Source organism: Larus michahellis, chromosome 21 (assembly GCF_964199755.1).
Source record: "Larus michahellis chromosome 21, bLarMic1.1, whole genome shotgun sequence".
Classification (NCBI taxonomy): domain Eukaryota; kingdom Metazoa; phylum Chordata; class Aves; order Charadriiformes; family Laridae; genus Larus; species Larus michahellis.
In genome coordinates, this window is record NC_133916.1 from 2,865,068 (window position 1) to 2,889,140 (window position 24,073).

Here is a 24,073-nt window from a genome sequence, read left to right on the forward strand (position 1 = left end):
AGCCAATGCAAACCCTTCCACGAGGGCAGGAATACCAACACTTCTCAGCCCTTACTGGAGACCCCGGAGTCTCCAGCCAAGCCATTCAACAGCTCCGCAAGCAGCTGAGCGTGTTGGCTTGCCCTGCAAAAAATGGCAAACTCTCTCTTACAGCAACCCCGCTGACTGGTAAAGGGAAGAATTACTTGTGACCTCCCTGGGCTTTATCTTGGTACCTTTATATGTCTAAAATGGAGTTTTCTAGAGCTGAAAGAAGTTACCAGAAACTCCAGAGGTACAACTCATTATGGACGTGTCTTGTCTGTGCTATTTTAGAAACGTGTCGAAGAGATGAAGCGTTCACCAGGCACCTCTGGCTACAGCGACTATGTCTCCTCCAAACATAAAGCAATTTTCAGGTGAGTAGTTTAGATGTAGATGTCTTTACTCGATCCCAGGACTCCCACTCCCTCAGCTCCATCTCACTTTCCAAGGGTACAGAAGGAAGAGAAATCCCAAGGAATTACCTCTCTGTCCGGCTTCCCTGGGTGACTTCTCTCCATCGCTTTCGCTGCAGGTCCTGCTCTGCGGCCGCTTCCGAGCTTGTCGTTCCCTGTCAGGGCGGGAGGGCGAAAGCTGCCCGCTCTGCCCGTGGTCCTCCCCGTTCTCCAGGGAGCAGTCCAGGCCTCTTTGCAGCTTCACCCCATTCTTAGCTTTTTTAAAAAGGACAGATGTCCGTCGGCCCACGCCGCTGAAAGGGGGGCTGGCAGGGGTGTCTGCAGGTGGCAAGGCCAGTCCGTTGAGGCCATTGTCGCTGAGCAGGCGCTGGAAAGCTTGGCTCTCCCGTTGCAGCGCCTTCTTGTCGAAGAGCTCCCTGTCCGACATCACCCTCTTCTGCAGCTCATTCAAGGATTTGCTTTCACTGATGGGTTTGAGCGTTGGAGGGTCCTGCAGAGAGTCCAGCTCTGAGAGGGAGGGTGCAGGTCCTGTGGGCTCCAAGGTCGGAGGGTGCGGGGGCTTGGCATCATCTCCTAAAGGAATAAAGAATCTGCTTGAACATTTTAGAAAGAGGTATTCCCAAAATTCCCAACAGCAATTCCCATGTTTCATCGGGGCCACAGACAGGAGAAGCAGCAGGTGCTGACTGTTGACATGCACTAGGTGAGCTGGAGCTAAAATCCTGCTGCAGCCTCTCACCTTTATCCTCTTCCTCATCCCCTTCCCTTGAGGATTTATCCAGCCCCTCTTCCTGCGGCACAGGCTCCCCGTTGGGCATGGTCTTGTTCTGCTGCTGGGCCAGCTTCTGCCGAATGGAGTTGATCTCCCGTCTCAGGAGCCGGACGCGTCGTGTCCGGGCGCCGCTGGACCGCACGGTGCTCACCATGTCCAGCTTCTCCAGCAGCTCCTTCAGCTGGGCCTCCAAGGAGAGGTGAGCCCGGTTCTCCGGGAGGAGGATGTTATCCACTGCATCAAAAGAGAGTGTAGCAGTGAAGAGAAGGAGCAAGGCTTCTTGAAGACGCATTTGGGACCATTACTATGCCTCATTCCCACTGCCGCTATTCGTGAACCAACTGTTTTAGTTCAGGGATTTAGGAATTGTTAACCTTGGAGCTCTGACTTCCTTTGGGTAAAAAGCAGCTGATTTAACTTGCACTACTCTCCAATTGCCATTACTGTCCCAGAGGCAACAGTGAAAGGACACGTGTCTGCACCCAGCTCGCACCCCAGGTCCTTGGCAGAAACCTATTTCATTGCCAGGTTAAATGACAAGAACAGACCACAAACAGAATTGCCCAAAACATAAAATGTTCACCCTATTCCTCTGGCTCTCCTGCAGGGCTGGCATCCGCAGGAGCAGGGCAGACAGCCGAGGGCTCTGCTACCGCACACCAATACAAATTTCATTTCATTGGCATCCAAGAGGGCTGCAACGTTTAGAAAACGGAGCGCAGTCTGGGAGCTCTGCGTGCTGGATGGCAGCAGTATTCTGTACTAAGTTTAGCCAAGTTATTCAACCAACGCTTTGGAGCTGCACCTCAAGACAGCTACGGGAATTCCTGTTGTGAATGGAAAGCCTCAGCTAGGAGGACTGCTTGGGATCCAGTACCTTAACCCCACATCACCCATTCCATGCTCCATCTAACACATTTGCTCTATAACTTGCCAATTTACAATGAAATGGACGAGCCTTCCTCAGAGCAAAAAATCCTAGATCCACCTTTGCACCGTTCTTTAAAATCCCAAGTTTGTACTACAGCCATGGCACAAATCAAAGAGCACGGGCAGTCACGAGGCTCTTCTGGGGCAGACACGCACTACGAGAGCTGGAGCTAAGCTGCCCTGAGCTCGGAGTGCTCAGCTCACCTGAAATCCTGCTCTTGGAGGCTACGGAGGAGTTGGATAAATGCTTAGATAAACAGACGGATAGAAAAATTCTTGTATGCTGAACGATGGCTACGATTCTCATGCAGGCTGAGTGACATGCTCAGAACAAAGAACACGGTTATGATCTGCCTGAAAATAAAAGGTTACTAAATACTCACCATCCTCCCAAGAAAAGCGGTAAAAGTCCTTGGTTTTGGGTGACTCGGGCAGGTGAATCCCCACATCAGTGTCAAAGCCAATGTTTTCAGCCTGCCGCCGCGCATGACGCAATATCGCTCCTCCGAGGTCTCTGAGCCGGACAGCTGCTCGGTGGAAAATCGTGTCTTTAGCATTATACCTCATGCAGTTGGTAACTATAAGGTTAAAGTCTTCCTCAAACTCATCCAATGTTCGGTAGAGGTGGGACTCCAGCTTCCGCCTCATGGTGGAAAAATCCATTGGGTTGGAAATGAATTCCAGGTAATCTGGAACCTAAACATATAAAACCTGTACAATTACAAAAACCATTTACTAGCCAACTAGAGCGCATCCATCATAAGCACTCGTAACGCCCTTTCCACCAGCAAGGGGCAGTGCCAGCAGTTCATTTCTGTGTCAGCCAGTCAAGGCAGACACATCCTGGCTCTGCAAAACGTTACTTGTCTGAGACGTGATGAAGCTTCCAGAAAACAATACCCTTTTTCGGCCTGGAAGGATACCCACATTGTGAGTCCTCTTTGAGATACTCTTTAGTCCACCAGCAGCTTGGGATAAGGTGGTTTGTGCTTCCAGGGTTACGACAGCACACGAGCTTCTGCCCAGCAATACCTCATCTACAACCCGTTAGACGCCTCTAGGAAAGAGACTTGCCTCGTTCAGGTTGACAGGCTCTGCGAAGATCTGGGCAGCATCCTTCTCCTGCAGCAGGTCCAGCGTCGTGCGCAGAAGTACATTGAAAGGGGTCAGCTGTAGCTCCATAGCAGCCTGCTGAACCTTCACCTGGGAAGGGGAAAACAGCGATGAGCACAGTTGTCGAGGACAGGCGATGTGAGTGGTGTCTCCCTCCGGCTTCCCCTGATTCATCACCCCAGCTCTACTCAGTGATGGAAACCTCAGGTCATCACACCACTGGTGTGGTAGAGTCACTGCTGAAGAATTTCTGGCAAACACCCTGTCCCCTCCACGCGCAGGAGGCACATTAGCAGACAGCACTTTGCAGAGTTTAACTGCGCAGTCCAACCCTTTTGTGTGGGGAACTCCTGTTTATCCGATCTCACAAAGCCAAAACAAGAGAAAACCCCATAAAATTAAAAGATAATACCACTAAAAATGAAAACAGGAAGAAGCTTTTCATGCCTGGTAAATTATCCTGTAGAACTCCCTGCCTCAAGATATCATTATGCCAATTAGCAACATTATACAAAAGTTAAAAGTATGTAGGCATTTACATGAACAACAAGATCCATAATTAGACTACAGAGCATAAACAAAGTTTAAGATATAAGCGCTCACACTTTAAGGCAGAAGCCAAATAACAACAGTGGTTAGACGTTTGCAAATTCCTAACACAGTTTCTTACATCCTTTATGAAGTCTCTAATACCGTCTGATTTCGAGCAAACAAGTTGTAGCACTGGTTTGATCTCTCACACTGAAACTCTATTCAAAGGAGACTGGAACAGGATAGAAGTATTTCTTTCTCCTTTAACATTTTAATGTCTTTGATCTTATAATCACTCATTATGTCATTAAATCAACCACTTCAGTAGCGAAGGAAAGCACGTCTGTTTACATAAAACAAACCGTATTTGATGTGCTCAGCAACAAGACAGCATCAATAAGAGAATGAAGGAAGACGGATATAAAGACCACGCTCTTCCCCCAAAACAGCAAAGAACCCAAACAAAGACTGAGGACTCTGGAGCATCCTTCAGCTAAATGCTGGGCTGGGACAGAGCTCCAACTAGACAGCCTTATCCTTTTATAAAGCACACCATAGTTTCAACAAGCTTTTATGGATTTAGCCAACTGCACTACAGGTATACCAAGATATCAAAAGCAAACAGAAACAAAGCCCAAGAGTGATTTTTTTTTTTTTTGATCCTCCTACCTAAAATATGTCCACACAGCATGCAGGACTGAGCTACTGCTGTAAGCCAGGGACAACGTAGCAAATGAACCAGTGCTGGCATCAAAAAGACTCCAGAAAAGCTACGGCCACAAAAAAAAAAAAAAAGCTTGCAGAGGGGCTGTGAACACAGAGGATGCTGCTTTCCCTCTGCCCAGCAGCAGGGAGAGCACCCAGGCAATGCCCGAGGCCAGGCGTGGGCTCACCCTGCGCAGGGCGAGTCTTCCACGAAGCCGTCCTGGAAGACACTCGTGCCACAGAGCACAGCTGTGGCTGCACCCTCCAACCAGCTATGGCAAGGGAAGACCCGCAACAGGCAAGGCTGGCAAGCGTGGGAAGTAACCGGTGCAACTCTGGAGAACTGCACGTGGATCAAAGAGGAAATCAGTAAATGATCTCCATCTTAAAAGACTGCTTCTTCTCAAAAATGTACTTAAGAGGGCAAAACACAGGAATTTTTAACTTTAGAAACGACGAGCAGAACTGTGATTTAGACCTCGCTCTGGAATAAGTGTTACCAAACTCCTGAAATAAACATTAAAGGAGATCCGACTTCTACTCCGCAAAACACCTGGCCCATGCCCAGAACTAGAAGGGGGGCTGTAGGGCAGGAATCAAACCCACCGCCAGTTATGCAAATACATTTTCCCAGTGCTCTGCAGCCCAGCCCTGGTTCTGAGGGCAGAGGCTGAGCAGCACGAGCCCATGACTGACACAGGGAGAGACGGCTGCTCTGCACATCCAGAAGTCAAACTCTATACGAAAAGAGGAAAAGGATCAAGAAAAACTGTCGTGTTCCTCCTCTGCCTCCTGCAGCAGAGGGTGCTCCCATGGGACCGAAGCGAAGGGCAGCAACTTGCCAGCCAAAACTACCCACCTGCTCCCGTTTGAGTTTTTCCCTCTTACGGATGAGCTCGATGAGCAGCCGTGCCCGCTCCAAGTCATGCCGCAGTTTTTGCCAGTACTTCAGCTCTTCCTTCACTGCACTGGTCTTCTCGTCCTGCTCCTTCTGCAGGACAGAACAGTGGGGTGAGATGAAAAACATGACTGGCTTCCTGCGCTCCCTCCTCCTTCTAGGCATCCCCTGTGAATTGCTCTCATAGTCTTCCTCCTCTCTACTTGTCTCTTGCTCAGACTATGTCTCCTTCCCACGGCATTTAGCTGTCTAACAAACACAGCATCAGCCTTTCTGGATTTTATCTTATCTGTGAAGTTAGGCCTAAATCCTACTGTAGCTACACTCTGTTAACACGCTTCATTCCATGCTCATTTACACCCTCCCTGCTTTTACACCCATGTTCATTAGAGAGACTGGAAATCCTTTCTGTTGGCTGCTGTGCATCGAAGAGGCAGCCCAAAGCGTTTAGAGTATAAAGGCAAGGCGAGCGAAAGCATGGGAGAAAAGAGCTATTATTATCCTCTTCGTAACCAATAAGAAACAGAGCCACAGAAAGAGGTTCGCCAAAACACAATGGAACAGCCAACGCTGGGAGATGAGCTCACACCTTCCAAGACACAGTTCAGTGGCTCCGCAACGCAATCATCCCTCCTCTCCTAAATCTGTAGCTTTTCAAATGGTTTGGAGGATATAGCTGAAGTGCATACACTTTCGCCTGATTGCCAAGAGAGGACAACTGCTTCATAAGATCTTGATGGTTTATATTTATAGGACATTTGTTTTTAAGAACTTATGGTAAATTGCCAACTTAATACACCAAGGAAATGCTGCACTTCCCCAAGCACCAGACTGATGAGTGGGAAATATTTTTATTAATCCCTCAGAGCAGTCTTCATACAAACCAAAAGCCTATAAATTCCTCCAGCTACGGTAAGAACATACGTGCACAATGTGCACGATGCCTACGGACAGGCTGCGTTAGAGGGTAGAGTCCGGCTGCTTCATTACTTCAACTGCTTCTTGTGCCAAACGCGGTGCTGTTCATCAGCATCGAGTGACTCTGGACGTCAGCTCAGAGGAGGAAGCACAGGAGTCCCGAGCTGATGATTATATCTAAACTTCCATATGAATGTGCATGGGAGGGTCGGAAATTGAAGCAGCAGGAAGAATGACCCAAACTGGAATTCGGCCAAGACTCTGGAGTTAACACCCATTTTCCCGAGGAGGGGATCTTTAATCACTCGTGAGGAACGTGGCTTTATGATTCATCTAAGAGACCAATCCATCAAGGGCCCATCACGCCCTGGCACAACCCTGGCTCTCCTGACTCAGGGGGAAAACTCTTACCTGCTGGCTCCTCAACACCGATTCTCGTGGCACAATGGATATCCCGCTGACAACTAAGCTTTCAGGCACGAGCATACCACGAGCAAACCAAAAGAGAGTGAAATCAGGTCACTCTCTGATCCTTTCACCCTCACTCCCCTTCCCAGCCATGCATCAAGCGCATCTCCCCCCGGGATGCAAGCTCTCCGTCCTTCCCTGCGGGTTCAGCTGGGGACCAGTACCTGCTCCGCGTTCCTCTGGGACTGGAGGTGCGAGTGCAGGCGCCGGATCAGGGGCACGCCGTTCCTCGCCTGCCGCTTCAGCAGCCAGTAGTTGTGGAGCCTCTGCATGAACTGGTTCTTCCTCTGGAGGGAGAGGCCGCTGCAGATTTTGTTCAGCCTGAAGGAAGCAAAGAGGTGTCATGGAACCAACTGCGACGCAATCATGACTCTGCGGACACTGGCAATAGCAGCAGGTTTCCCGACGAAGCTTTGCAGTGTTGTGTCAATGCACGCTCTGAGCTACGCGTGCAACTGGAATGAACTGGGATCTACCCACCACAAAGACATACGTGCCTGCTTTACACGATACGTGCCTACTTTACACGATATATCCTTACTTTAGAAGCAGCTCAGCTGGAGGTTCTCACCAAGCACTTACCACAGCACAAAGTACGCAATCACCGATTCAGCGCCCAGCCTTAACTTCAAAACTACTTTCAGTGTCAAGAATTCTCCTGGGGGTCATTTAAGTCCGATGTTATTAAGCTGAAGTTTGGGAAACCAACGTGACAGGAGTCCACAAATAACACAGCACCTATTTTAACCTTTTCAAACCATTCGTTAGATTTTATGTGGTGCCTTATCATCAGTTTTTCAAAGCTTATCTGTTAAAATACCGGCAACACGTCACCACGCTTCCTCAGGCACCAAACGAAAATCCAGCACTACCTAGTTCTGCGTGAGAGAGAGCCGGGAGAAAAAAAAATACACAGCCAAATTCAAAGCTGTTTGCAACACTGACAAGTTTGATATGTTCTGTAATAAAACGAGGAATTAAAAAACTATGAAATGAGATTTAAAAAAAATAACAGCAGGATGACCCCTATCTGCCTGCCAACTTGTAATGCCTGAAGTATTTCAAACACACCTTTACAGCCATCTATGTAAATTCGGATGCTGGATGGGTGTTTGCTGTTAGGGACCACCACGGATTCTGCGTTACATGACAGTTTGGGATGACTGCTTGGCAAAGCAGCAAAACCGGTGTGCCAGTGACACCCATGTGGAAGAACATGAGTCAGGGAGGATTCTGCAGAGCACGCTTTGAACACGGTTATTGCTAGGTCTTGACTGGAGACAGCGCTTCCAAGTTCAACAACAAGAGGGACTGAGTCCTCAAAACAGACTCTGTCCCGTTCCAGCTGTCCGGCTCCTTCCCATCTGCCTACAACACTCACCTGTAAGAGGGAATTTGTGCGACTGTCACCATGGGCACAGACGAACGCCCGTTGGTCACATCACCAGGCTCTTTTTTGATCTTCTGCTTCAATTTCACTTGGTTCTTTTTCAGAGACCCTTTGGGAGGGCCAGAATTGGCTTCCTCCTCTCCCTCCTCCTTCACAGTGTCCTCCCGCCCCTCACCACTAGCAGCTGGAGCCCCTTTTTTCACCATCCCAGGTGGGGAATGACTCTCACAATAGGCAGTCTTGCGCACGGTGAACGTTGTGCCGTTGATGCTGGTCTCCCGCATGGGTTCTATCTTCATGAAGAGACCAGCCCGCTGGGCACAGGTGACGTGGAAGGCAGTGTAACAGTTCACCTTGTGGCATTGGATAGCAGCTCCCATGCCCTTCTGCTTGCAGATATAGCATGTGAGCTTCCACCGAGCCGGGGGGATGTCATTTATCCCTTCAATGGGCTCCAGGAACACAGTGTTTGCAAAGCAGACCTCTGGGATCCAGATGGCACAAACCACATGAGCCCAGCGGCCATCGCTGGTCTGCTTGAAGGCTCCACCTTTGTTTGGGCAAAGGACACAATCCACAGGGCGAGAAGGGGACTGTAAGCAGCAGCGGCAAAGCCACTGCCCCTCGGGGATATAGGGCACGCCGTAACACTCCTGGTGCACGGCCAGATTGCAGATATCACAGAACAGGATGACGTTGCTGTTGTGACACTCATCGTCCATGCAGACGCAGCAGAAGGCATCCTCATCAATGAGGGACTGCTGAGCCCCATTATTCCGGCTCTCAAGGTACGACTCCTTTTCCAACCGGTCCACCAGCAGCTCAAAAGTGTCAGCAGAAACTGTCCCGTAACCATCGTCCCTTCTCTTCTCGTTGACCATTTCCAGCCACGCCAGGTCCTCCTCATCCATGTCATACTCCACCTCTACATCCAGGTCCTCAGGAGGCTTTTCAATGTACCGGTAGTAGGCGGCAGGGAGAGGAGGGGCATCTGGCTGGCTGAAGAAGTCCACCACACGGAAGTTGGGCTGGGGCAAGTGTAAAGACGTCCCTGGCGCGTGTTTGGAGCAGGGCTCTTTCTTCTTGCCTTTGGAAGGTGTTTTCTTAGATTTGGAAGGGAAAAGGGGCTGCTCGCTGTTTTCCTTGTTGCTGTTGCACTCTGTGATGTCCTGGGCCATCAGCTCATCTTCTGTGATGATTTTTAAGGGATCATAGATGCTAATGCGATGAAGGCGCCCATCGATGTCTACTTCCACGATCCGCTGGGCCTGAGCATATGTCAGGGTCTCGCGAGTCGGTGAGCACTTGAGGCTGTAGGGCGAGGGAGAACGTCTCCCCTCCAAGTTCTGCCGGGACCTCCTCCGAGGCTTCCTCATCGCTGCGGTCCAGAGACCCTGTAACAAAACAGGACAGAGGACAGTGTAAGCCAAGGAGACAAGCAAAGAGCAGTACAAATTCAAAAACTCACTCAGCGTTGCAATAGACCAACATTTCTACTAGAGACTCCAGCAACTTCAGGCTTGCTGAGGCCTCTTCACCTTCTTACACACAATAAGGTAATGGATATACCAACCATTTCTTGCAATGTGTATCACAGCAATGCACAGCACCCTCCAACCTTCTCTATTTACATGCCAGGAGACGTATATACCCCCATACCACTGGATGAGAAGAGACAAAATATATTTTAAGCGTAGCATCCAAAGAGTCTGCTGGGCTTTCAGCTCAGGAAACCATTCAGATCCCCCAAAATTCAAACAAACACTTATCACATCTGCTCACACCGTTCACATACTAAGTTCACATAAGCCAAGGAGTTCTTCTCTGTTCTTTTGCCTGCAGCTTTTCTTTGATATCCCCAATAGCACACAGAATGTGATGGATGTTTTCCAGACAGAAAACACTGTTCCTGCCCTGTGAAAGCAATTGCAATGGTTTTTTTTTGTCACTGAGCTCCGTATGAGAAAACCAGCAGTGCTCCCTCATTGTAGGTGCAAAAAGTCCCATAATGAAAAATCACCCTCCAGTTCTGCCTTTCCTTCTCTTGCAGATGTAGCTGTTCCTTGCACCACCCTCCGGTGTGCATTGAATGGACTGTGTCCTTCCCAAATGCCCAAACAGAACCAGAGGATGAACTGAGCAATGTAGCGGGTGGTAGACATGCATCCCTTCCGCTCCTCGGTGGGATCCAGGAGGAAGAGGAGGGGAATGAAGATGAGAACAAGCAGCATGGAGCCCGAAGGACTTACTGGTTTTGGCTCAGCGTTAGCCCCTCCAGAGCCACAATCCGTGTTCGGGCACCTAAGCTGGTTCTGCACAGAGGGTCCACAGGGGTAGGAGCAGGAAAGCAGCAAGATGGCTTCTGGACTGCACCAGGAACACACCAGTGGAGTTTGGTCAGAGCCTTAACTAAAAGCCGAAGCCAGCTCTGCCCTCACAAACTGCTAATCAGCAACCCAGATAATTATTTGAGAGTCAGCTCCTGACATTAAGGAGGTGCCCATCAAGGGGGAGCGGAGCAGAAGCCTGGGGCCGGCGAGATGAACTGGGGGAGGATGGAGACGTGGCGGCAGGAGCCTGGCGATCCGAGGGCAAAGGAGGGAGGCAGCAAAGAGTAAGCCAAGTGAGTAATGCAGGCGAGAAGGGCAGCGTCAGGGATGGGAACGTGAGTTATGGGAAGAAAGGGGCTGAGGCTGAAACAAACCGGAGAGAGACAAAGAAAAGCAAATGTAAAAATCTCCCTGAGAAGATAAGTCGGCCCAGAGCTTATCTGCTGCTATGCAGAGGCCTGAACCAGCACCTCACCCTTACTTAGAGCAATCCACAGTTTCAGACCCTTTCTGTGGGACCCGCAGACAAGAAAACACACTACAAACCTACAATTTGTACTCAGCCGTTGCATTATTTCTGCTCTGTGAAGAACATAGCGCTGCAAACCTTCAATCATGAGAGTCAGAGCAAGCAGCACCTCGCAGGACCTAGCAAGAAGTCCTGAGTTTGTGCCAAAAAGAATGTTTTTCTTCAAAGTACTGGCTCTGTGAACCACCAGACGAAGCCATCGTACAACGCGTGTCCTGAGAAACAAACAGGCTTTGGGAAAAGTTTGCTTCTCCTTTGCATCCACGGAAATAAGCTGCGGGTGCCGGTTTCAGTACGCAGACCCACAACAATGGAGCCTGTAGGCACAATTTAATTTCAGGCGACAATTTCCACCTGCAAATACAGGTACCACCAATTTCAGGACCTTTGCCTTAAAACCGTAATCAGCCACTTGATCAGCCACTGTAGGCACTTGTCCCAGCCGAGCTCCAGAGGCTTCTATCAGTAGGAAAAAAGAATTTTAAAATAAGGGTATAAAGGCAACTCGATCATCAAATGAATACACTAGAAAATCCTGCCGACAAACTTGCCTCAAACTCTTGCAATTCAGGCGGGCTATGAGCAAAGAAGGTATCGGAGGCAAAAAGATATATGAGCAAAAACGTATTGGAGGATAAAGTAATTAGCAGGAGCCGACTACATTCGCATTTAATACTGTGTCCAGGAAAAACAAGGCATTAGCTGATTGCTGAGGGATGAGCAAACTTCAGCAAAGTGAGCACCTCCAGGAAGGGTTATTTTACCTGTTGATGGGAGAAACAAGGGTACGGAGTTCCCTTTGCTTTAGTGAAACAATCAGGATATTGTCTAGAGAAATTACCCTAAGTGGGTTTTCCACCACAGCAACCGACTGCCATAAACCAGCTCATTTGTAAAACACACAATTACTTAGCACTACGCAGAAGCATCTAAAATGGCACGGAAATTGCTGGCAGCAAGAGCCGAGTGCCTGGGATAAGACATGCACCTGGATATTAGGAGAGACACAGCTACCCACTTCCAAAATACCTTGAAAGCAGCAATGAAATGAACTCAGACAGGCTGAGCCGAACACCGCGACCCCATCTGCAACACAGAAACATCTAAGCAGCAATCTAGGAATGTTTTGATCTTCTTGGCACGCTTGAAAACACCTCCCGGCCATGGATAAAAAAAGAATCCCTCTGCAAACAGCATCCATGCACACTGAAATGCAGAACAGACTTGGCTTCAGTGGGGTTAAATGCTATTTCAGCCTGTGCTGTCTCTGTCCCACTAGGGACAAAGGTTGCTGATGTGAAAGCAGAAAGTTCAGTCGTCCTCTCGCCGTCGCCACAGTGTGCTCAAGGCTTTCCAAAAACCTCCCATCATTTCCGCTGGGTACTGTGCCAGGAGCAGGGGGTGAGGTTCCTAGAGAGCAGAGCTGAGCAAATGACACGGCTACAACGCACAAAAGCGCCAGGGATGAACTTAATTCTACTCCAGGAGTTCGCTCAGGAATGGTTCAATTCTCCCCAGCAGCGGTTTTCACACCTGCGGGCCAGAGATGGCTGGGGGCTGCAAAAAGTGGCTAAGAAGAACAAGCCCACCACCAGGAGACTTAAATTTACTATAAGGGGTTGAAAGCTCCTCCTAAAAAAACTGGAGAGATCCTCATATTGGACAATATCGCAATACAGCCACACACAACCTTAAAAAATCAAGCACAAGTGGACCCTCTAAAGGAAGGGCTAAACGTAGCCATGATGTACCCCACGCAATACTGCGTTGGCCGTTTCCGAGGGGCAGAGGCATCCTCTTGCACCACAGAAGACCTCAGTCTCCTTCCCACCGCAGTCCTTCCTTCCAGCCTTCCCTCACTGACAACTAAGGATATTCTTCCCTGTCCCAGGTTTCTTTGTCAACCTGCTGAGGACACGAGGCTGGAGCTCCAGGCAGTGATGCTGGGGGAGATTCCTGGCCCTTTCCACCATGTCTTGGGGAGCCAAGCGAAGAGCCAGGTCCCTCGACACTGAAGACCTTCAGCAAGGAGATGGCCACCAGGAGCTTGGCGAGCAGCAGCAGATGAGAACAAGGTGGCTCTCACTCCACTCTGATGCACTGTAATTACCGGCAGTGGCTGCACTGCATACAGCCCTAAACAGTTTGGGGTTCAATGTCACCGAAAACTGCCTCTCCCCAGGGCACCAAGTCAAACACCAGGTCTGGGGACATTCCTGCTCGTCGCCGGCCCACGCTGGCGGCCGTGCAGCTGTTTGTCGCTGTTTGCTGGGATTTAAAACCCCCTCCTGCGCAGCGGGGAACAGACACCTAGGGAGCTGTTTAACAAACGTGTCCATAAAATAAAAGCAACAGACGCCAGAGGAAAAGAAACAGCCTGGAACAGCCTTGGCCCCCATTCCACCCTTCTCTCGCCAACCAAAAACACCGTGTGGAGCTCCTGCCGCCCTCACTGATGTCCCTCCGTGTTCTCACCACAGGCCCATATTGCCCCCACACACCTGCCAAGGGTTTACGCTGCTCACCCCTACGCTGGTGCTTGCAACGAAGTGTGTCAGTGCTCAGCAGACATTATGGGGAGCTGCTGAGCCAGCACCTAAACCCGGCACATGCAGAGATCTTTATCGACTCCCTGATATTTCTGTAACCAAGACAAGCTGACAGAGACATGCCAGGCTGCAGGAGGGGAGCTCCCTCCAGAGCAGGGAGGCTGCAAGACATAACGTTGGGCTGCGGGTGAAGTTACAGTAAAGTCTGTGCTCAGCAATAGTTAGTGCATGCCATGAGCCGGGCCTGGCCTCAGCAGCGCTCTGAGGGAACCGTGACACGCCATGAGCCGGGCCTGGCCTCAGCAGCGCTCTGAGGGAACCGTGACACGCCATGAGCCGGGCCTGGCCTCAGCAGCGCTCTGAGGGAACCGTGACACGCCATGAGCCGTGCCTGGCCTCAGCAGCGCTCTGAGGGAACCGTGACACGCCATGAGCCGTGCCTGGCCTCAGCAGCGCTCTGAGGGAACCGTGACACGCCATGAGCCGTGCCTGGCCTCAGCAGCGCTCCAAGGGAACCGTGACACGCCATGAGCTGCGTTCAGGTGCCGGCCGGGACCTCCTCTCAGGAGCTTCCCTGTGCAGCGAGGGCCACGGGGTCCCTGGAGGGAGCCCCAGCAGCAGCCAGCGATCTGGGTCAGGACACAGCAGGGACCCGGACAAACATCAAGCCGCCCCCGCGGGAGAAGGCGGCCCGGCGGGTGCTGTAACCGACCCCGGTCGCCAGCATCGGGCCCTGCCCGGCGGGCTCACCGTCCCCCGGGGAACGAGAAAAGTACCCATGGGGAGAGGGACCATGGCGGGGGAGAGGGAGAGAGAGCCCACGCAGCGCCAGGCCGCTATTGGCTGCCGCCGCCGTCCATCCCAGCTCCACCACCAATAGGAACGCAAGGCACTGCGGGCCTAGAGGAGGGTGCGCTCGGCCCCACCTGGGCCAATAGCGTGGGAGAAGGTGGGCGGGGCCCCTACGGGCGCCGCGAAGAGGGGAGGCCAAGATGGCGACAAGGGGGGGGTCCGGCTGCCACGGAGTTGCCCGTTCCCCTTCCCCAGGTGCCTGCCGCCGCGCTGCCCCTCCTCGGCGAGGGGCCGCGGGTCACTACCGCCGCGCAGGGACGCGGTGGGTGGGGGCGGTGGACCCGCAAGCTGCGGCGCACCGGCCTCCCCCGGCTCCTTCCCGCCCGCCCGGTCACCTTCCCGCGACCCCGGCGCGGGGGTGTGTGAGGGAGGAGAGACCCCCTGAGGGAAGGGTGTCGCGGCCTCCCGCGCAGCGCTTTACCTGGCCGCCTCAGCGCGCCGCCGCCGCGGCGGTCTCCACCGTTGCCGCCGCCTCCTTTTTTGGGGGATTTTTTTTTTTTTAGATTTTTTTCCTTTTTTTTTTTTTTTTTTTAAATCCTCTCTTTCCGCCTCCCTCTTCCCCCCCCAACCCCCCCCCCCTCCCCCCCCCTTTGGGGCGGACGGTCTCACCCAGCCGGCGGCGGGAGGGGAGGGCACAAGATGTCGGCTCCGTCCTCTCCAGCTACCACCACCACCACCACCACCGCCGCCGCCTCCTCAGCGCCGCCTCCTCATGCCGCTGCTCCCGCCGCCGCTCCCGCCGCCGCCGCTGCTCCGGCCCCGGTGCCGCTTCGCCCCCCGCCACCCTCACCTTCCACCCCCCCCACCCCCCCCCTTCCCCGGGGCCCCGCTCGCTCCAGCGCCCCCGGTGCTGTGTGGAGGTGGGGGGGGCGGGGGGGGGGGGGGGAGCAGGGGACACACGCACAAGATGGTGGCGGTGGCGGCGGCGAGCGTAGCCCGGCCGAGCGGCGAGGAAAGGCGGCAGCCAGCGGGCAGGCGGGGGAGGGGGCTGCCGCGCTTCGCTCCCCCCCCGCGGGCAGGGACCGCCCGCCCCTCCTCGGTCCCTTCCCACCCCCGGGCCGCGCCGAGCCGGGAGAGTCCCCCCCGGGGGGGTGCGGGGTGACGGGAGGGAGCGGAGTGGCCTTCATGGCGGGGGGACCCCTGCGCCGTTCGCCGGCCTGTCCCCTGCTTCTGGCACCCGGAGGTGGGCTGTCACCCCCCTTCCTCGGGCTTGGGTACAGCCGTGGGGGTCCCTTCCTAGGAGCCCCCAGCCATGGGCTCAGGTACAGCCATGGGGGGACCCTTTCTAGGAGCCCCTAGGCTACCAGGGTTGGGCAACTTGGATTTTTTTTTGGGTGTCTTCAGCCTGCACTCGCTTTTTTTGCAGGGGTCCCACAAAATGCGTGGGAGCATCACCAGGTGCTGGAGTGACACCCACACCCCCCCGAGAGGCTGTAACCTTGTCTCTGCCACCCTCAGCCCAAACCAGCAACATCAAAAAAACGGTGGGATTTATAAGAGCCCGTATTTATTTTCTAGTTTGATGCTTCGGGTCCAGATGGCCTCCCGAGGTGCGGAGGTGTGGCGAGGTGGAAGGACAGCGAGAGAGGGACGGAGAGGAATGAGCAAGGAAGAAGTTATGTTTGCAGCCGAGATAAGTGGTGAGATAAGAACTGCAGAGGCTCCTACACTTATTTTTTATAGAGTGCTCCACATACTTGGGCACATGTACGCTCCACCTCCCACTCACGATCGCGCAGAGTATTGCATAATATTGCCATCTGAATTTATAGAATTAACCGAATTGTTTTCAAAGGAAAAAAAAAAAAGATTGCTATTTTCCCTCATTTGCAGTCCAACTATAGATCTTTTGTCTTTTAACATATGTTAACCGCGGAATCTGAGAGCAGCCGGTCTGTGACAAGTACGTTTTGCAAAGTACTCGGGTTGAAGCCTTAAAAGCACGGGAAAACATGTTATTTAATGCTGAACAGTTTTACACATCAACTTCTAAGTACACCTTTCTGTGTATACCTCTTAAAGCATCTGCTGTTAACACATCAGAACTCAAAAATAAATAATAATAGATTCTGTTCTTGTCCTGCGTGAAAAATAACATATCAGAGATTTCAAAATAAAGTCCCAGTGCTCTCACTGATTTCCACAAGATCTCACCAAACCCAAAAGAACAGCTACGCAGCAGCACCACGCTCCTATCCGTGAAGGATTAAAAAAATAATAATAAAAATCTATAGGTGTTTGTGCTTCTGAGTTGAGCGTTGTTAGTTAAACAGTAAATAAAGTCATTTCAATAATCAATGAGTAACTTCACTGTCCCATTTTCCTTCCTTATGTGAGATCTTCACTTTGATTTTAACGGCGGGTTTTATTGGGGTTTTTTCCTTGCATTTTTAGTTTGGGCTTTTTTTTTAATACGACAAAGTTTTGCAATCTCTTTCATTTTGACCTCAGTTTTGACGCTCTATAATCCTAGAGTTGCACTGGAATTGGCTTATTATAATTACGTTAGGTTCCAGTCTTGCAAAGATTTGCATAAATGCTTAATATTAAGCATGTGAATAGCCCTGTTAAATTCAGTCGGGCGGCTTGTGCACAAAGCAGTGTACAAACATCTCCAAAGAGCGGGGGCCGGTGTGTTGGAACATCAAAACAAGTTACCCATCGTTTAATTTTATAATGGAGCTGTGGAACTAATGTGTTATTTGAAAAGAAAAACAAACACCAACATTCTGAACTTATCTCAGATCCCAGAGGCACGACTTAATTCGATTTCTTCGCTCTCCTGCCTTTTAAAGGGTGCAAGTTCAAACCCAGCGATGTCGCTTCACATGAAAGCAGCAGCCGAGGCAGTTCAAACAGAGCTGGGCACCTTCAATCATGTTATAATTGTTTTTCATCTTCCTTCAAGTCTGTAAAACATACTTTAAAAGGGGGAGAAAACTATCGTTTGGAGTGGAGAACTGACCTTTTTTGTCTGTTGATTCATGAAGCCTCAGAACCGAGTGATGGTTGTATCGGTGCTTCAGCCGTGTGTCCTGTGGCCATTTTCTGTAGAATCGTTGAAATTAATATAATTGCTAAGAAGGACTTGTGTGCATTAAAGGTTAAAAAGCCTGGTATTTCACAGCGATTAGCCGCCGCTGCAGTTTATTTCGGCTGGATTTGCAAGTGCTCGGCTGCACTTCCTAAACCCCTGGTTTCGTGCGGGGTATCTATAACCCGGTTCAGTCCCACCGACTCCGGAGAGGTGAGACAAACACTCAGCGCCATCACCTTGGCGATGTTCTTTTTTTAATCTTCACATGCCAATCGGAGTTTTAAAACCCTTTTTCAGGTGAAGCGTTCTGCAGACAGACACGAAATCACAGCTGGTGGTGGAAGAGTTTTTGTTTTTCCAACCAAACTTGGCTAAAAGGAGTTAACTCGCTCTCGTTTAACAAGAAAATCAATGAGGGTTGAAGATATACGCTAACCTTTCAGTATTATTTAAGAGAGCGCAATCCAACAAAAAAGGCGTTCTCAATCAGCCAAAGTGCTGACTGAATCGGTTGTGAAGCGGCGCATTTAACGTTGCATTAAAAGCTGTATAAACCCATGTGCTCAGGAAACGTCCCTGGAGAGAGAAATCGGGCAAAACATCCCATACACCACATTTGCTCGGAAACCGGTATTTTCACAGCGTAGTGACGCTGATGGCCTTGAACATAACTGCAATTAGTGCAGTCAGCGTTCACCCGTTTGGGGGAAAAATGAATTAGTACTGGCTATTTTGGTCTTCATTCAATCTTTCTCTTTCATGTCTTGTTTCTTTTAGTTGGGAAAAGAGAAAGAGCCGTAATCGCGTTACCAGCCAACACCCCGCTGACCCACAATACGGAAAACTGCAGAGGATTAGGAACGTTTCCCCTGGTTGCTTAAGCAAGTCGGACATGGAAATACAAAAAGGTATTACCATCTTTTGTACAATATCTGCCTAGAGTTCTCAGGTGTGTTCAGAATTTTCTGTATTTCTCACTAGAGTTCTCACCAGAGTTCTCAGACGTGTTCATAATTTTCTATATTTTCTTTCTCACCACATGCTTAAAACTTGCTAATTATTCGTTTAGTCTGCTACCTAGAAGGTAAAAAGGTTAAATATGAAAACAGATTCTCTTTTTTTTTTTTTTCCTATAGGATAAAATAAGCCTTTGCTTTTCTAAGAGGCTGTAGATATTTTCAGAGCTCTGCACTGAAAGGTTTCTAGGTGGTGTCCAAAACGTGTCTTTGTTAAAAAATCCTGATAATTTTGTTGTGTCTCCTAAGAAAGACAAATACATAATAATCATCACCATAAAAAAATCATTGCTTCCTCTGCTTTTTCTTTCCCACTTACATCTGGAAGTACCTAAATAAATATGTCCCATAAAGTTGCAACTTCGCAGACCTAATTAGCTGTCAAAACTTACACAGAAAGGTTGTTTACGAGGAAGGCTTCACTTTCCAAATAAACAAAAAATGCTTCGGCAATAAACTCAGAAATAAATGCAGGAATAACAAGCAAGTAGTGTTTCAATATAAACATCCGTATGTTATGTGAGAGAGGCACAAAGAAATTGCATCCACATAAATTTTTATCAGACATCCTGAATATAAACAGCAGGCATATTTCTGACTGGTCCAATTTATGGAATTTTGGATGGTCACTTAATGGCTGAGTGATTTTTATCACTTGATTTTGTATTTTTCGGTATGTAAACTATGCAAGGGGGGAAAAAAACCCCAAACCCTAAGGAAAGGAATGTACATCAGTTCTGTGTCAGCGTGGGTCACCTTCCAGGCGCACCTGCACCTGGGCTAAGATCGTTGCCGCTTGGACTAATAGCATCCGTCAGGGTCACTCACCCCCTGTTGCTGATTTTCAAGTATTTTAAGCCTTGGCCTGAGTCACCGGCTCTTGTCGAGTAGGTGTTTTTCAAACTCCTTTCCTGAAATGTGAATATGATTTATTGTTTTTTCCGTCAAGTAGCTGATTCCTCTTCATTGAAACGTGTCCTCAGATGCCGTACGAACACGAGGACGGTTGATCTCTACAAACAGATGCCGTCTTTCCACTACCAACCTGCTACGTTTCCTGCTGTCTGTTTTGAGTCACTGGCTGGTATGTACCACAAAAAAACCAAATACCTGCACACCTCCACGGTTCCTGGGCTTGCAGAGCACCAGTTCCCTGTGTTCGTCAGGATATTGGGAGTTGCAGAAGAAATAGCGCTTGGCTCTTGGACGGTGTGCTGAAGGGTCAGGGTACAGCTTGGTGGGTGAATTAAGGAAACCAGAGCGCGGAGCCCACGCACCGGCTGTTGAGGTTGCTCTCACCATTTCAGAGCATTCAGCGTCAGCTCACAAAAGAGAAAACTGACTGAGAAACTCCGAAAATATTTTCTGGAAGTACATGCAGCAGAAAGCCTAATACTGAAGAAGCTTTCCTACACGCCATCCCTGAAACGAGCGGGAGTAACATTCGCTCTCACTGATGGCAAAATCTGTGTGTGCTGTTGCGTTCATGCTTGTTCTTCTCACGCCCGTTCCTATCAGAAGTCCCCGGTGCCTCTTCCATGCTCGTCCTCTGCTCAGACGGACAATTCCCGAAGGGCATCTCAAGTTATTCGCTAAAGCTACGGAGGCTCCTTTTCGGCTACCAGTAGATTGCTCAGTATATCCCTTGATCACGAAGGTGTTTTCTCCCTCAGCCACCATTCCAGACAGCCAGCAAACTCCCTCTTCAGGCCTGCTTGTCCCCTTTTGACGTGGGACAAGATGACTAAGAAATCACACCCTGAATTCCCATTTGAAGTGCTTTATGAGCTCTGTCTGAATGGGTTCTTCACCTTAACAGATGAATTTCTGAAAGAAAGCTCCATGCTCCAGAAGTCTCCATAGATTTACTCACTTTTTCTCTACAAGACTGATCTTTTTAGGACTGTTTCGCACACTCACCTGGATGATGACCCTCTGCTGCTAACCACTGAGCCTCATTTTACCAGGGCAGAGGCAGCTCTAAAAGCCTGCAGCTCTCCGAGAGGTTTATGGCAGCTGCAGAGAGCTCCTCTCTGACCTCCGTTAAAGATTACGCAGGGGACATGGCAGCCAAGTCAGATGCCAGGTTCAAAAGGACAATATTTCAACTGCTGTTTGACCGATGCAGCTGGAACTTCTCCCTTCCACCGTTCAAGGAAAAGACAGGTTGTCTCACACTTGGGAAGAAGAAAGGATGGTCCCTTACTCTCATCAAGCCGGGGTTCTTCACGACAGAGTCAGCAGGACACCGCTGCGTGTCCTCCAGCCCAGCTTTTCCAAGCACTTTGTAACAAAACCATTGAATTTCGAGGGAATTTCGAGGGGAATCCAGGAACATCACAAGGGTTCTGTGCTCACTGTCCCCACCTACGAGCAGAGTGAGGCAAAGGGCTTGTACGTGTCCCAAAAAGATATGAGCCAAGAGAAACCGCATCTCATCAGCGCAGAGCATCTGCACAGCTACCGCAGGATAACATCAACACCGTCATATCGAAAAGCTGCAGCCGCTGGAGGGTTATCCCGAGCGCTACACGGCGTGAGCTGCAATGGAGAGACAGCCAAGAAACACGACGTCACTTTGTGCAGTTCCCAGTGGGGATGAGAGCTCAGAAAATTCTGGTAATGTTGCAGTTTTCCCTTATTTGAGGTCTGTACCGCAAAACGAGATATCACTTAAGGCAAAGAAGAAAATGAGAGAGCGTGCGTCCTGGCTAAACCGAACCAAAGTGACTCAGCAGCTACAGAAGGGGCGGAGAGTTGAGAAATACTGCATATATTACGGAGTTCATACACCTTCTCAACAAATACTTTTCTGTAGCCCTGGGGACTGCGTGCCCCGAGCTCTCGCACAGCAAAGACACTTGTCTCTTGGCACGTGTCCCTTGGGATGGACTTTGGAATCACTGGCTGGATCCGACCAACTGTAATAGGGAAGAAGATGCCAACTAGGAAGATATTCATGCTGCAGTCCAAAGGTGTTATCACAACTAACAGCCGTGCCTGCCTCGCGTCGAAACATCTAGTGACTACATCCATAAGCCGTGGATCTGCAGAGACACCCGATTCAGCATGGGTTGAACAAATTTCTGGAGATCCTGAGCAAATATTCAGGCTAACTTGTGCTGAGCTCCCTGCTGCTTCACAGGCTGTGCTGTTAATACATAAAGCGAGTTCAGATACTCTCGCATGAGCCGCAGTCGCACCTCTGGATTGCAGGGTGGGTCTGTGCACGGCCAGCGGCGTACAGGAAAGGATTTGGAACGGTATCGCAATAATTTAGAGATATTTATAGTTTTTTGCTGTCAACCGCAGGCAGAATACATTGGCAAGAGGTCTTAAGAGCTGAACAGCTCTTTGGCAATCAAGCACCTGTAATTGTAGGGAAAAACCGTAGGTCCAAACCAGATCTATATTCACATACATGTTTTTTACATCGTTTTATATCTGACAAACCTGTCTTACTGCTGGTGAGCCTTACACTTGACAGCTTCCCACAACACGCCGCAAAAGGGACCGATGGCATAAGCCTGAGCTCCTGGGCGGACTGTCAGATCACAGAAGCTATTGAACGCGAGTGAATCACAGCTCCCTTACTGCTCAGGATTGTCTCAGCCTTGTAACGTTAATACGGAGGGACATGCAACCTATGCAGACGTTTATTAGAGTTCATTCAAGAAAACTAATGTTTTCCCATCCCTCAGCAAAGCTGCAGGTAGGTGCCTGGTTAGAGAATCGCTCTGTATAGATGGCTGTGCGCTTGTATCCTGCTCAGCGTATAACCAGCAGAAAATTAGGTCTTTTTTTTTTTTTTTTTCTTCCTGTAAGTACCTCTATAAATTTCGCATTCGCAATTAGCATTTCTAGGACTGTGATTATTAACCAAAGCGGTGTTTCAGGGAATATGTGACAGGTTGGGGGGCGTTCTAAAATATATTGAAAGATTTTTTTTTTTTTTGGTGGGAGCGAAGCATATTCATTCATATTTTGAGCAGGAATAAATAAAGGCCTGCCAGAGGAAAAAAATAAAAAAATCTATTCTGTAACACTGCAGAGAAGGGATAATTTCCCCCAAAGACCCCATTGTACTTAGGAAACTCTGGCAATTAACTGTTTAGCGTATGGACAACGAGACTTTCCAAGCATAGAGGAGGAAGGGAAAAATTCTCAAAAAAATACTGTCCGATGTATTGGACGTCACCTCAGACACAGGTGGTCAAGACCTGGCAGTTTAGAATAAGCCACACAAGCACATGTGGGATGTATTTCAAAAGGACTAATGAGAGGTATCGTCTACGAGATCATCAAGATGAATTGGAAAGAGAGCCAGGAATTTGCAGAACCAAAGTCTCAGACTTTGAAACTACCTTGGGAGTCCCTTTACTCCCCAAAACCCGGCTCTTCCACTTTTGCTATCCTGAAGTGTCCCACCCTGGGGATCAGTTACTCTTGGTTTACTCTCAGCACGAGTATTTAGATGCTCATATAAAACCCAAACTCACCAAGGCAAGAACTGTGTAATAACATGGTTGTAACAATACCACTTTCAGATCCCTTTCGCTTATTTTGTTCTTGTAATTATTTTTCATCTCTCCTCTGTTCTCATGGTAATAACATTTCTAGCAAACACCCCTGTGCTGGTGGCTTGGGACACACGGACGCGTACGCATCAAGAAATGCCAGGCTTCAGATGATATCGGTGTACCTCCAGTACATCAAATTACTTTAAAGATCAAAACATTCTTTTAAATGTGAACGAACTATTTAGCATATTGTAGAACCAAAAGATGGAACAAACTTTCCCTGGAGGGAGGACCCAGATGACTGACTGGTTGGTCTGCGTTCGTAAAACAGCCTTCCCCCCTTTATGTATCATACTCTCTTATCACGATGCTATCTCCACACCTTTCCAAAGCAATTAAATCCAGGCAAATCGTCTGGATTTTCTCACATTATCGTATGTTTTTTCTTGCCTACAACCAGGAGCAAAAAAAAAAAAAAAAAAAAAAAGAGATTATTATGTTGTTTTTCATCTCATATAAACATCTAGACCTACCAAAAAACTGTGTTCGAGCAGGGCTGGATGCGGCTGGCTGGGGACGCTCTCCCCAGCCCAGTGCCAGCAGCACCACACCGTCCCAACCCCGTCACTCGCGGGGGCTCTGAGCACCTGGGAGAAGACGATTCCTTGTAACTACCAAAGAATTACTCACTAAAGAAGTGAAGGCAGTAAAATAAGGGCAGTAAAGGGAATCTGCGAAGCTGTTACTCATGTTTTCTAGCCGGTAGCGGGTTTCCTGAGATACTCTATTTATTATCTTAGATGTAGACTGAAGGAGCTAATCTCATACCAAGAAACGAAGATATTTGAACTTATTTTCTGTGGCCACTGAGTTGATTTATTGTGTTCCTCTTTCTGCTAGTGCTAGGTTGTTCATGCAACACACTTTTCTGCTCTCCCTCCCCCCAGTACATGAACTTTTCTTAGTTACTTTGAGAGCTGAGCCTTAGGACTGACTATTGACGATTTTCCAAATCATCTATTTAGATGTCTCTTCGTATTGAGGAACAAGCAGCCGTTAAAGAGAACCAAAGCCAGAG

General features: G+C 49.4%; 2 protein-coding genes across 9 annotated transcripts in view; one reads left to right on the forward strand and one right to left on the reverse strand.

The window, feature by feature from the left end:
• Positions 1-15,158, reverse strand: part of BRPF3 (bromodomain and PHD finger containing 3) — a 27,837-nt gene extending 12,679 nt beyond the window's left edge. For 2 of the 5 annotated variants that reach the window (XM_074564330.1, XM_074564328.1), the window contains exons 1-8: positions 10,412-10,545; positions 8,154-9,556; positions 6,937-7,093; positions 5,348-5,479; positions 3,214-3,342; positions 2,523-2,835; positions 1,177-1,443; positions 507-1,010 (exon numbers count right to left, since the gene is read on the reverse strand). In XM_074564330.1, coding sequence (XP_074420431.1) covers positions 507-1,010; positions 1,177-1,443; positions 2,523-2,835; positions 3,214-3,342; positions 5,348-5,479; positions 6,937-7,093; positions 8,154-9,538 — 2,887 coding nt within the window. In that variant the 5' untranslated portion in view covers positions 9,539-9,556; positions 10,412-10,545. Of the gene's footprint in view, positions 1-506; positions 1,011-1,176; positions 1,444-2,522; positions 2,836-3,213; positions 3,343-5,347; positions 5,480-6,936; positions 7,094-8,153; positions 9,557-10,411; positions 10,546-14,843; positions 15,004-15,031 lie in introns of those variants that run through there. The other 3 variants (XM_074564327.1, XM_074564329.1, XM_074564326.1) reach the window with 3 other exon arrangements.
• On the forward strand, positions 14,535-22,331 carry LOC141733659 (uncharacterized). Of its 4 annotated transcripts, none has more exons than XR_012584365.1 (4): positions 14,535-14,617; positions 15,941-16,062; positions 18,237-18,367; positions 19,428-22,328. XR_012584365.1 is itself a non-coding variant. In XM_074564336.1 (4 exons), exons 1-4 carry the CDS (start codon positions 15,062-15,064, stop codon positions 19,665-19,667), a joined length of 585 nt encoding a protein of 194 aa, XP_074420437.1. In that variant the 5' UTR covers positions 15,044-15,061; the 3' UTR covers positions 19,668-22,331. The 4 variants fall into 4 exon arrangements, 2 of the variants coding, with proteins under 2 accessions (XP_074420437.1, XP_074420436.1); XR_012584366.1 differs by having other exon boundaries at positions 19,459-22,328; XM_074564336.1 differs by lacking the exon at positions 14,535-14,617 and adding an exon at positions 15,044-15,184 and having other exon boundaries at positions 19,459-22,331.
• The last annotated feature ends 1,742 nt before the right edge of the window (positions 22,332-24,073 follow it).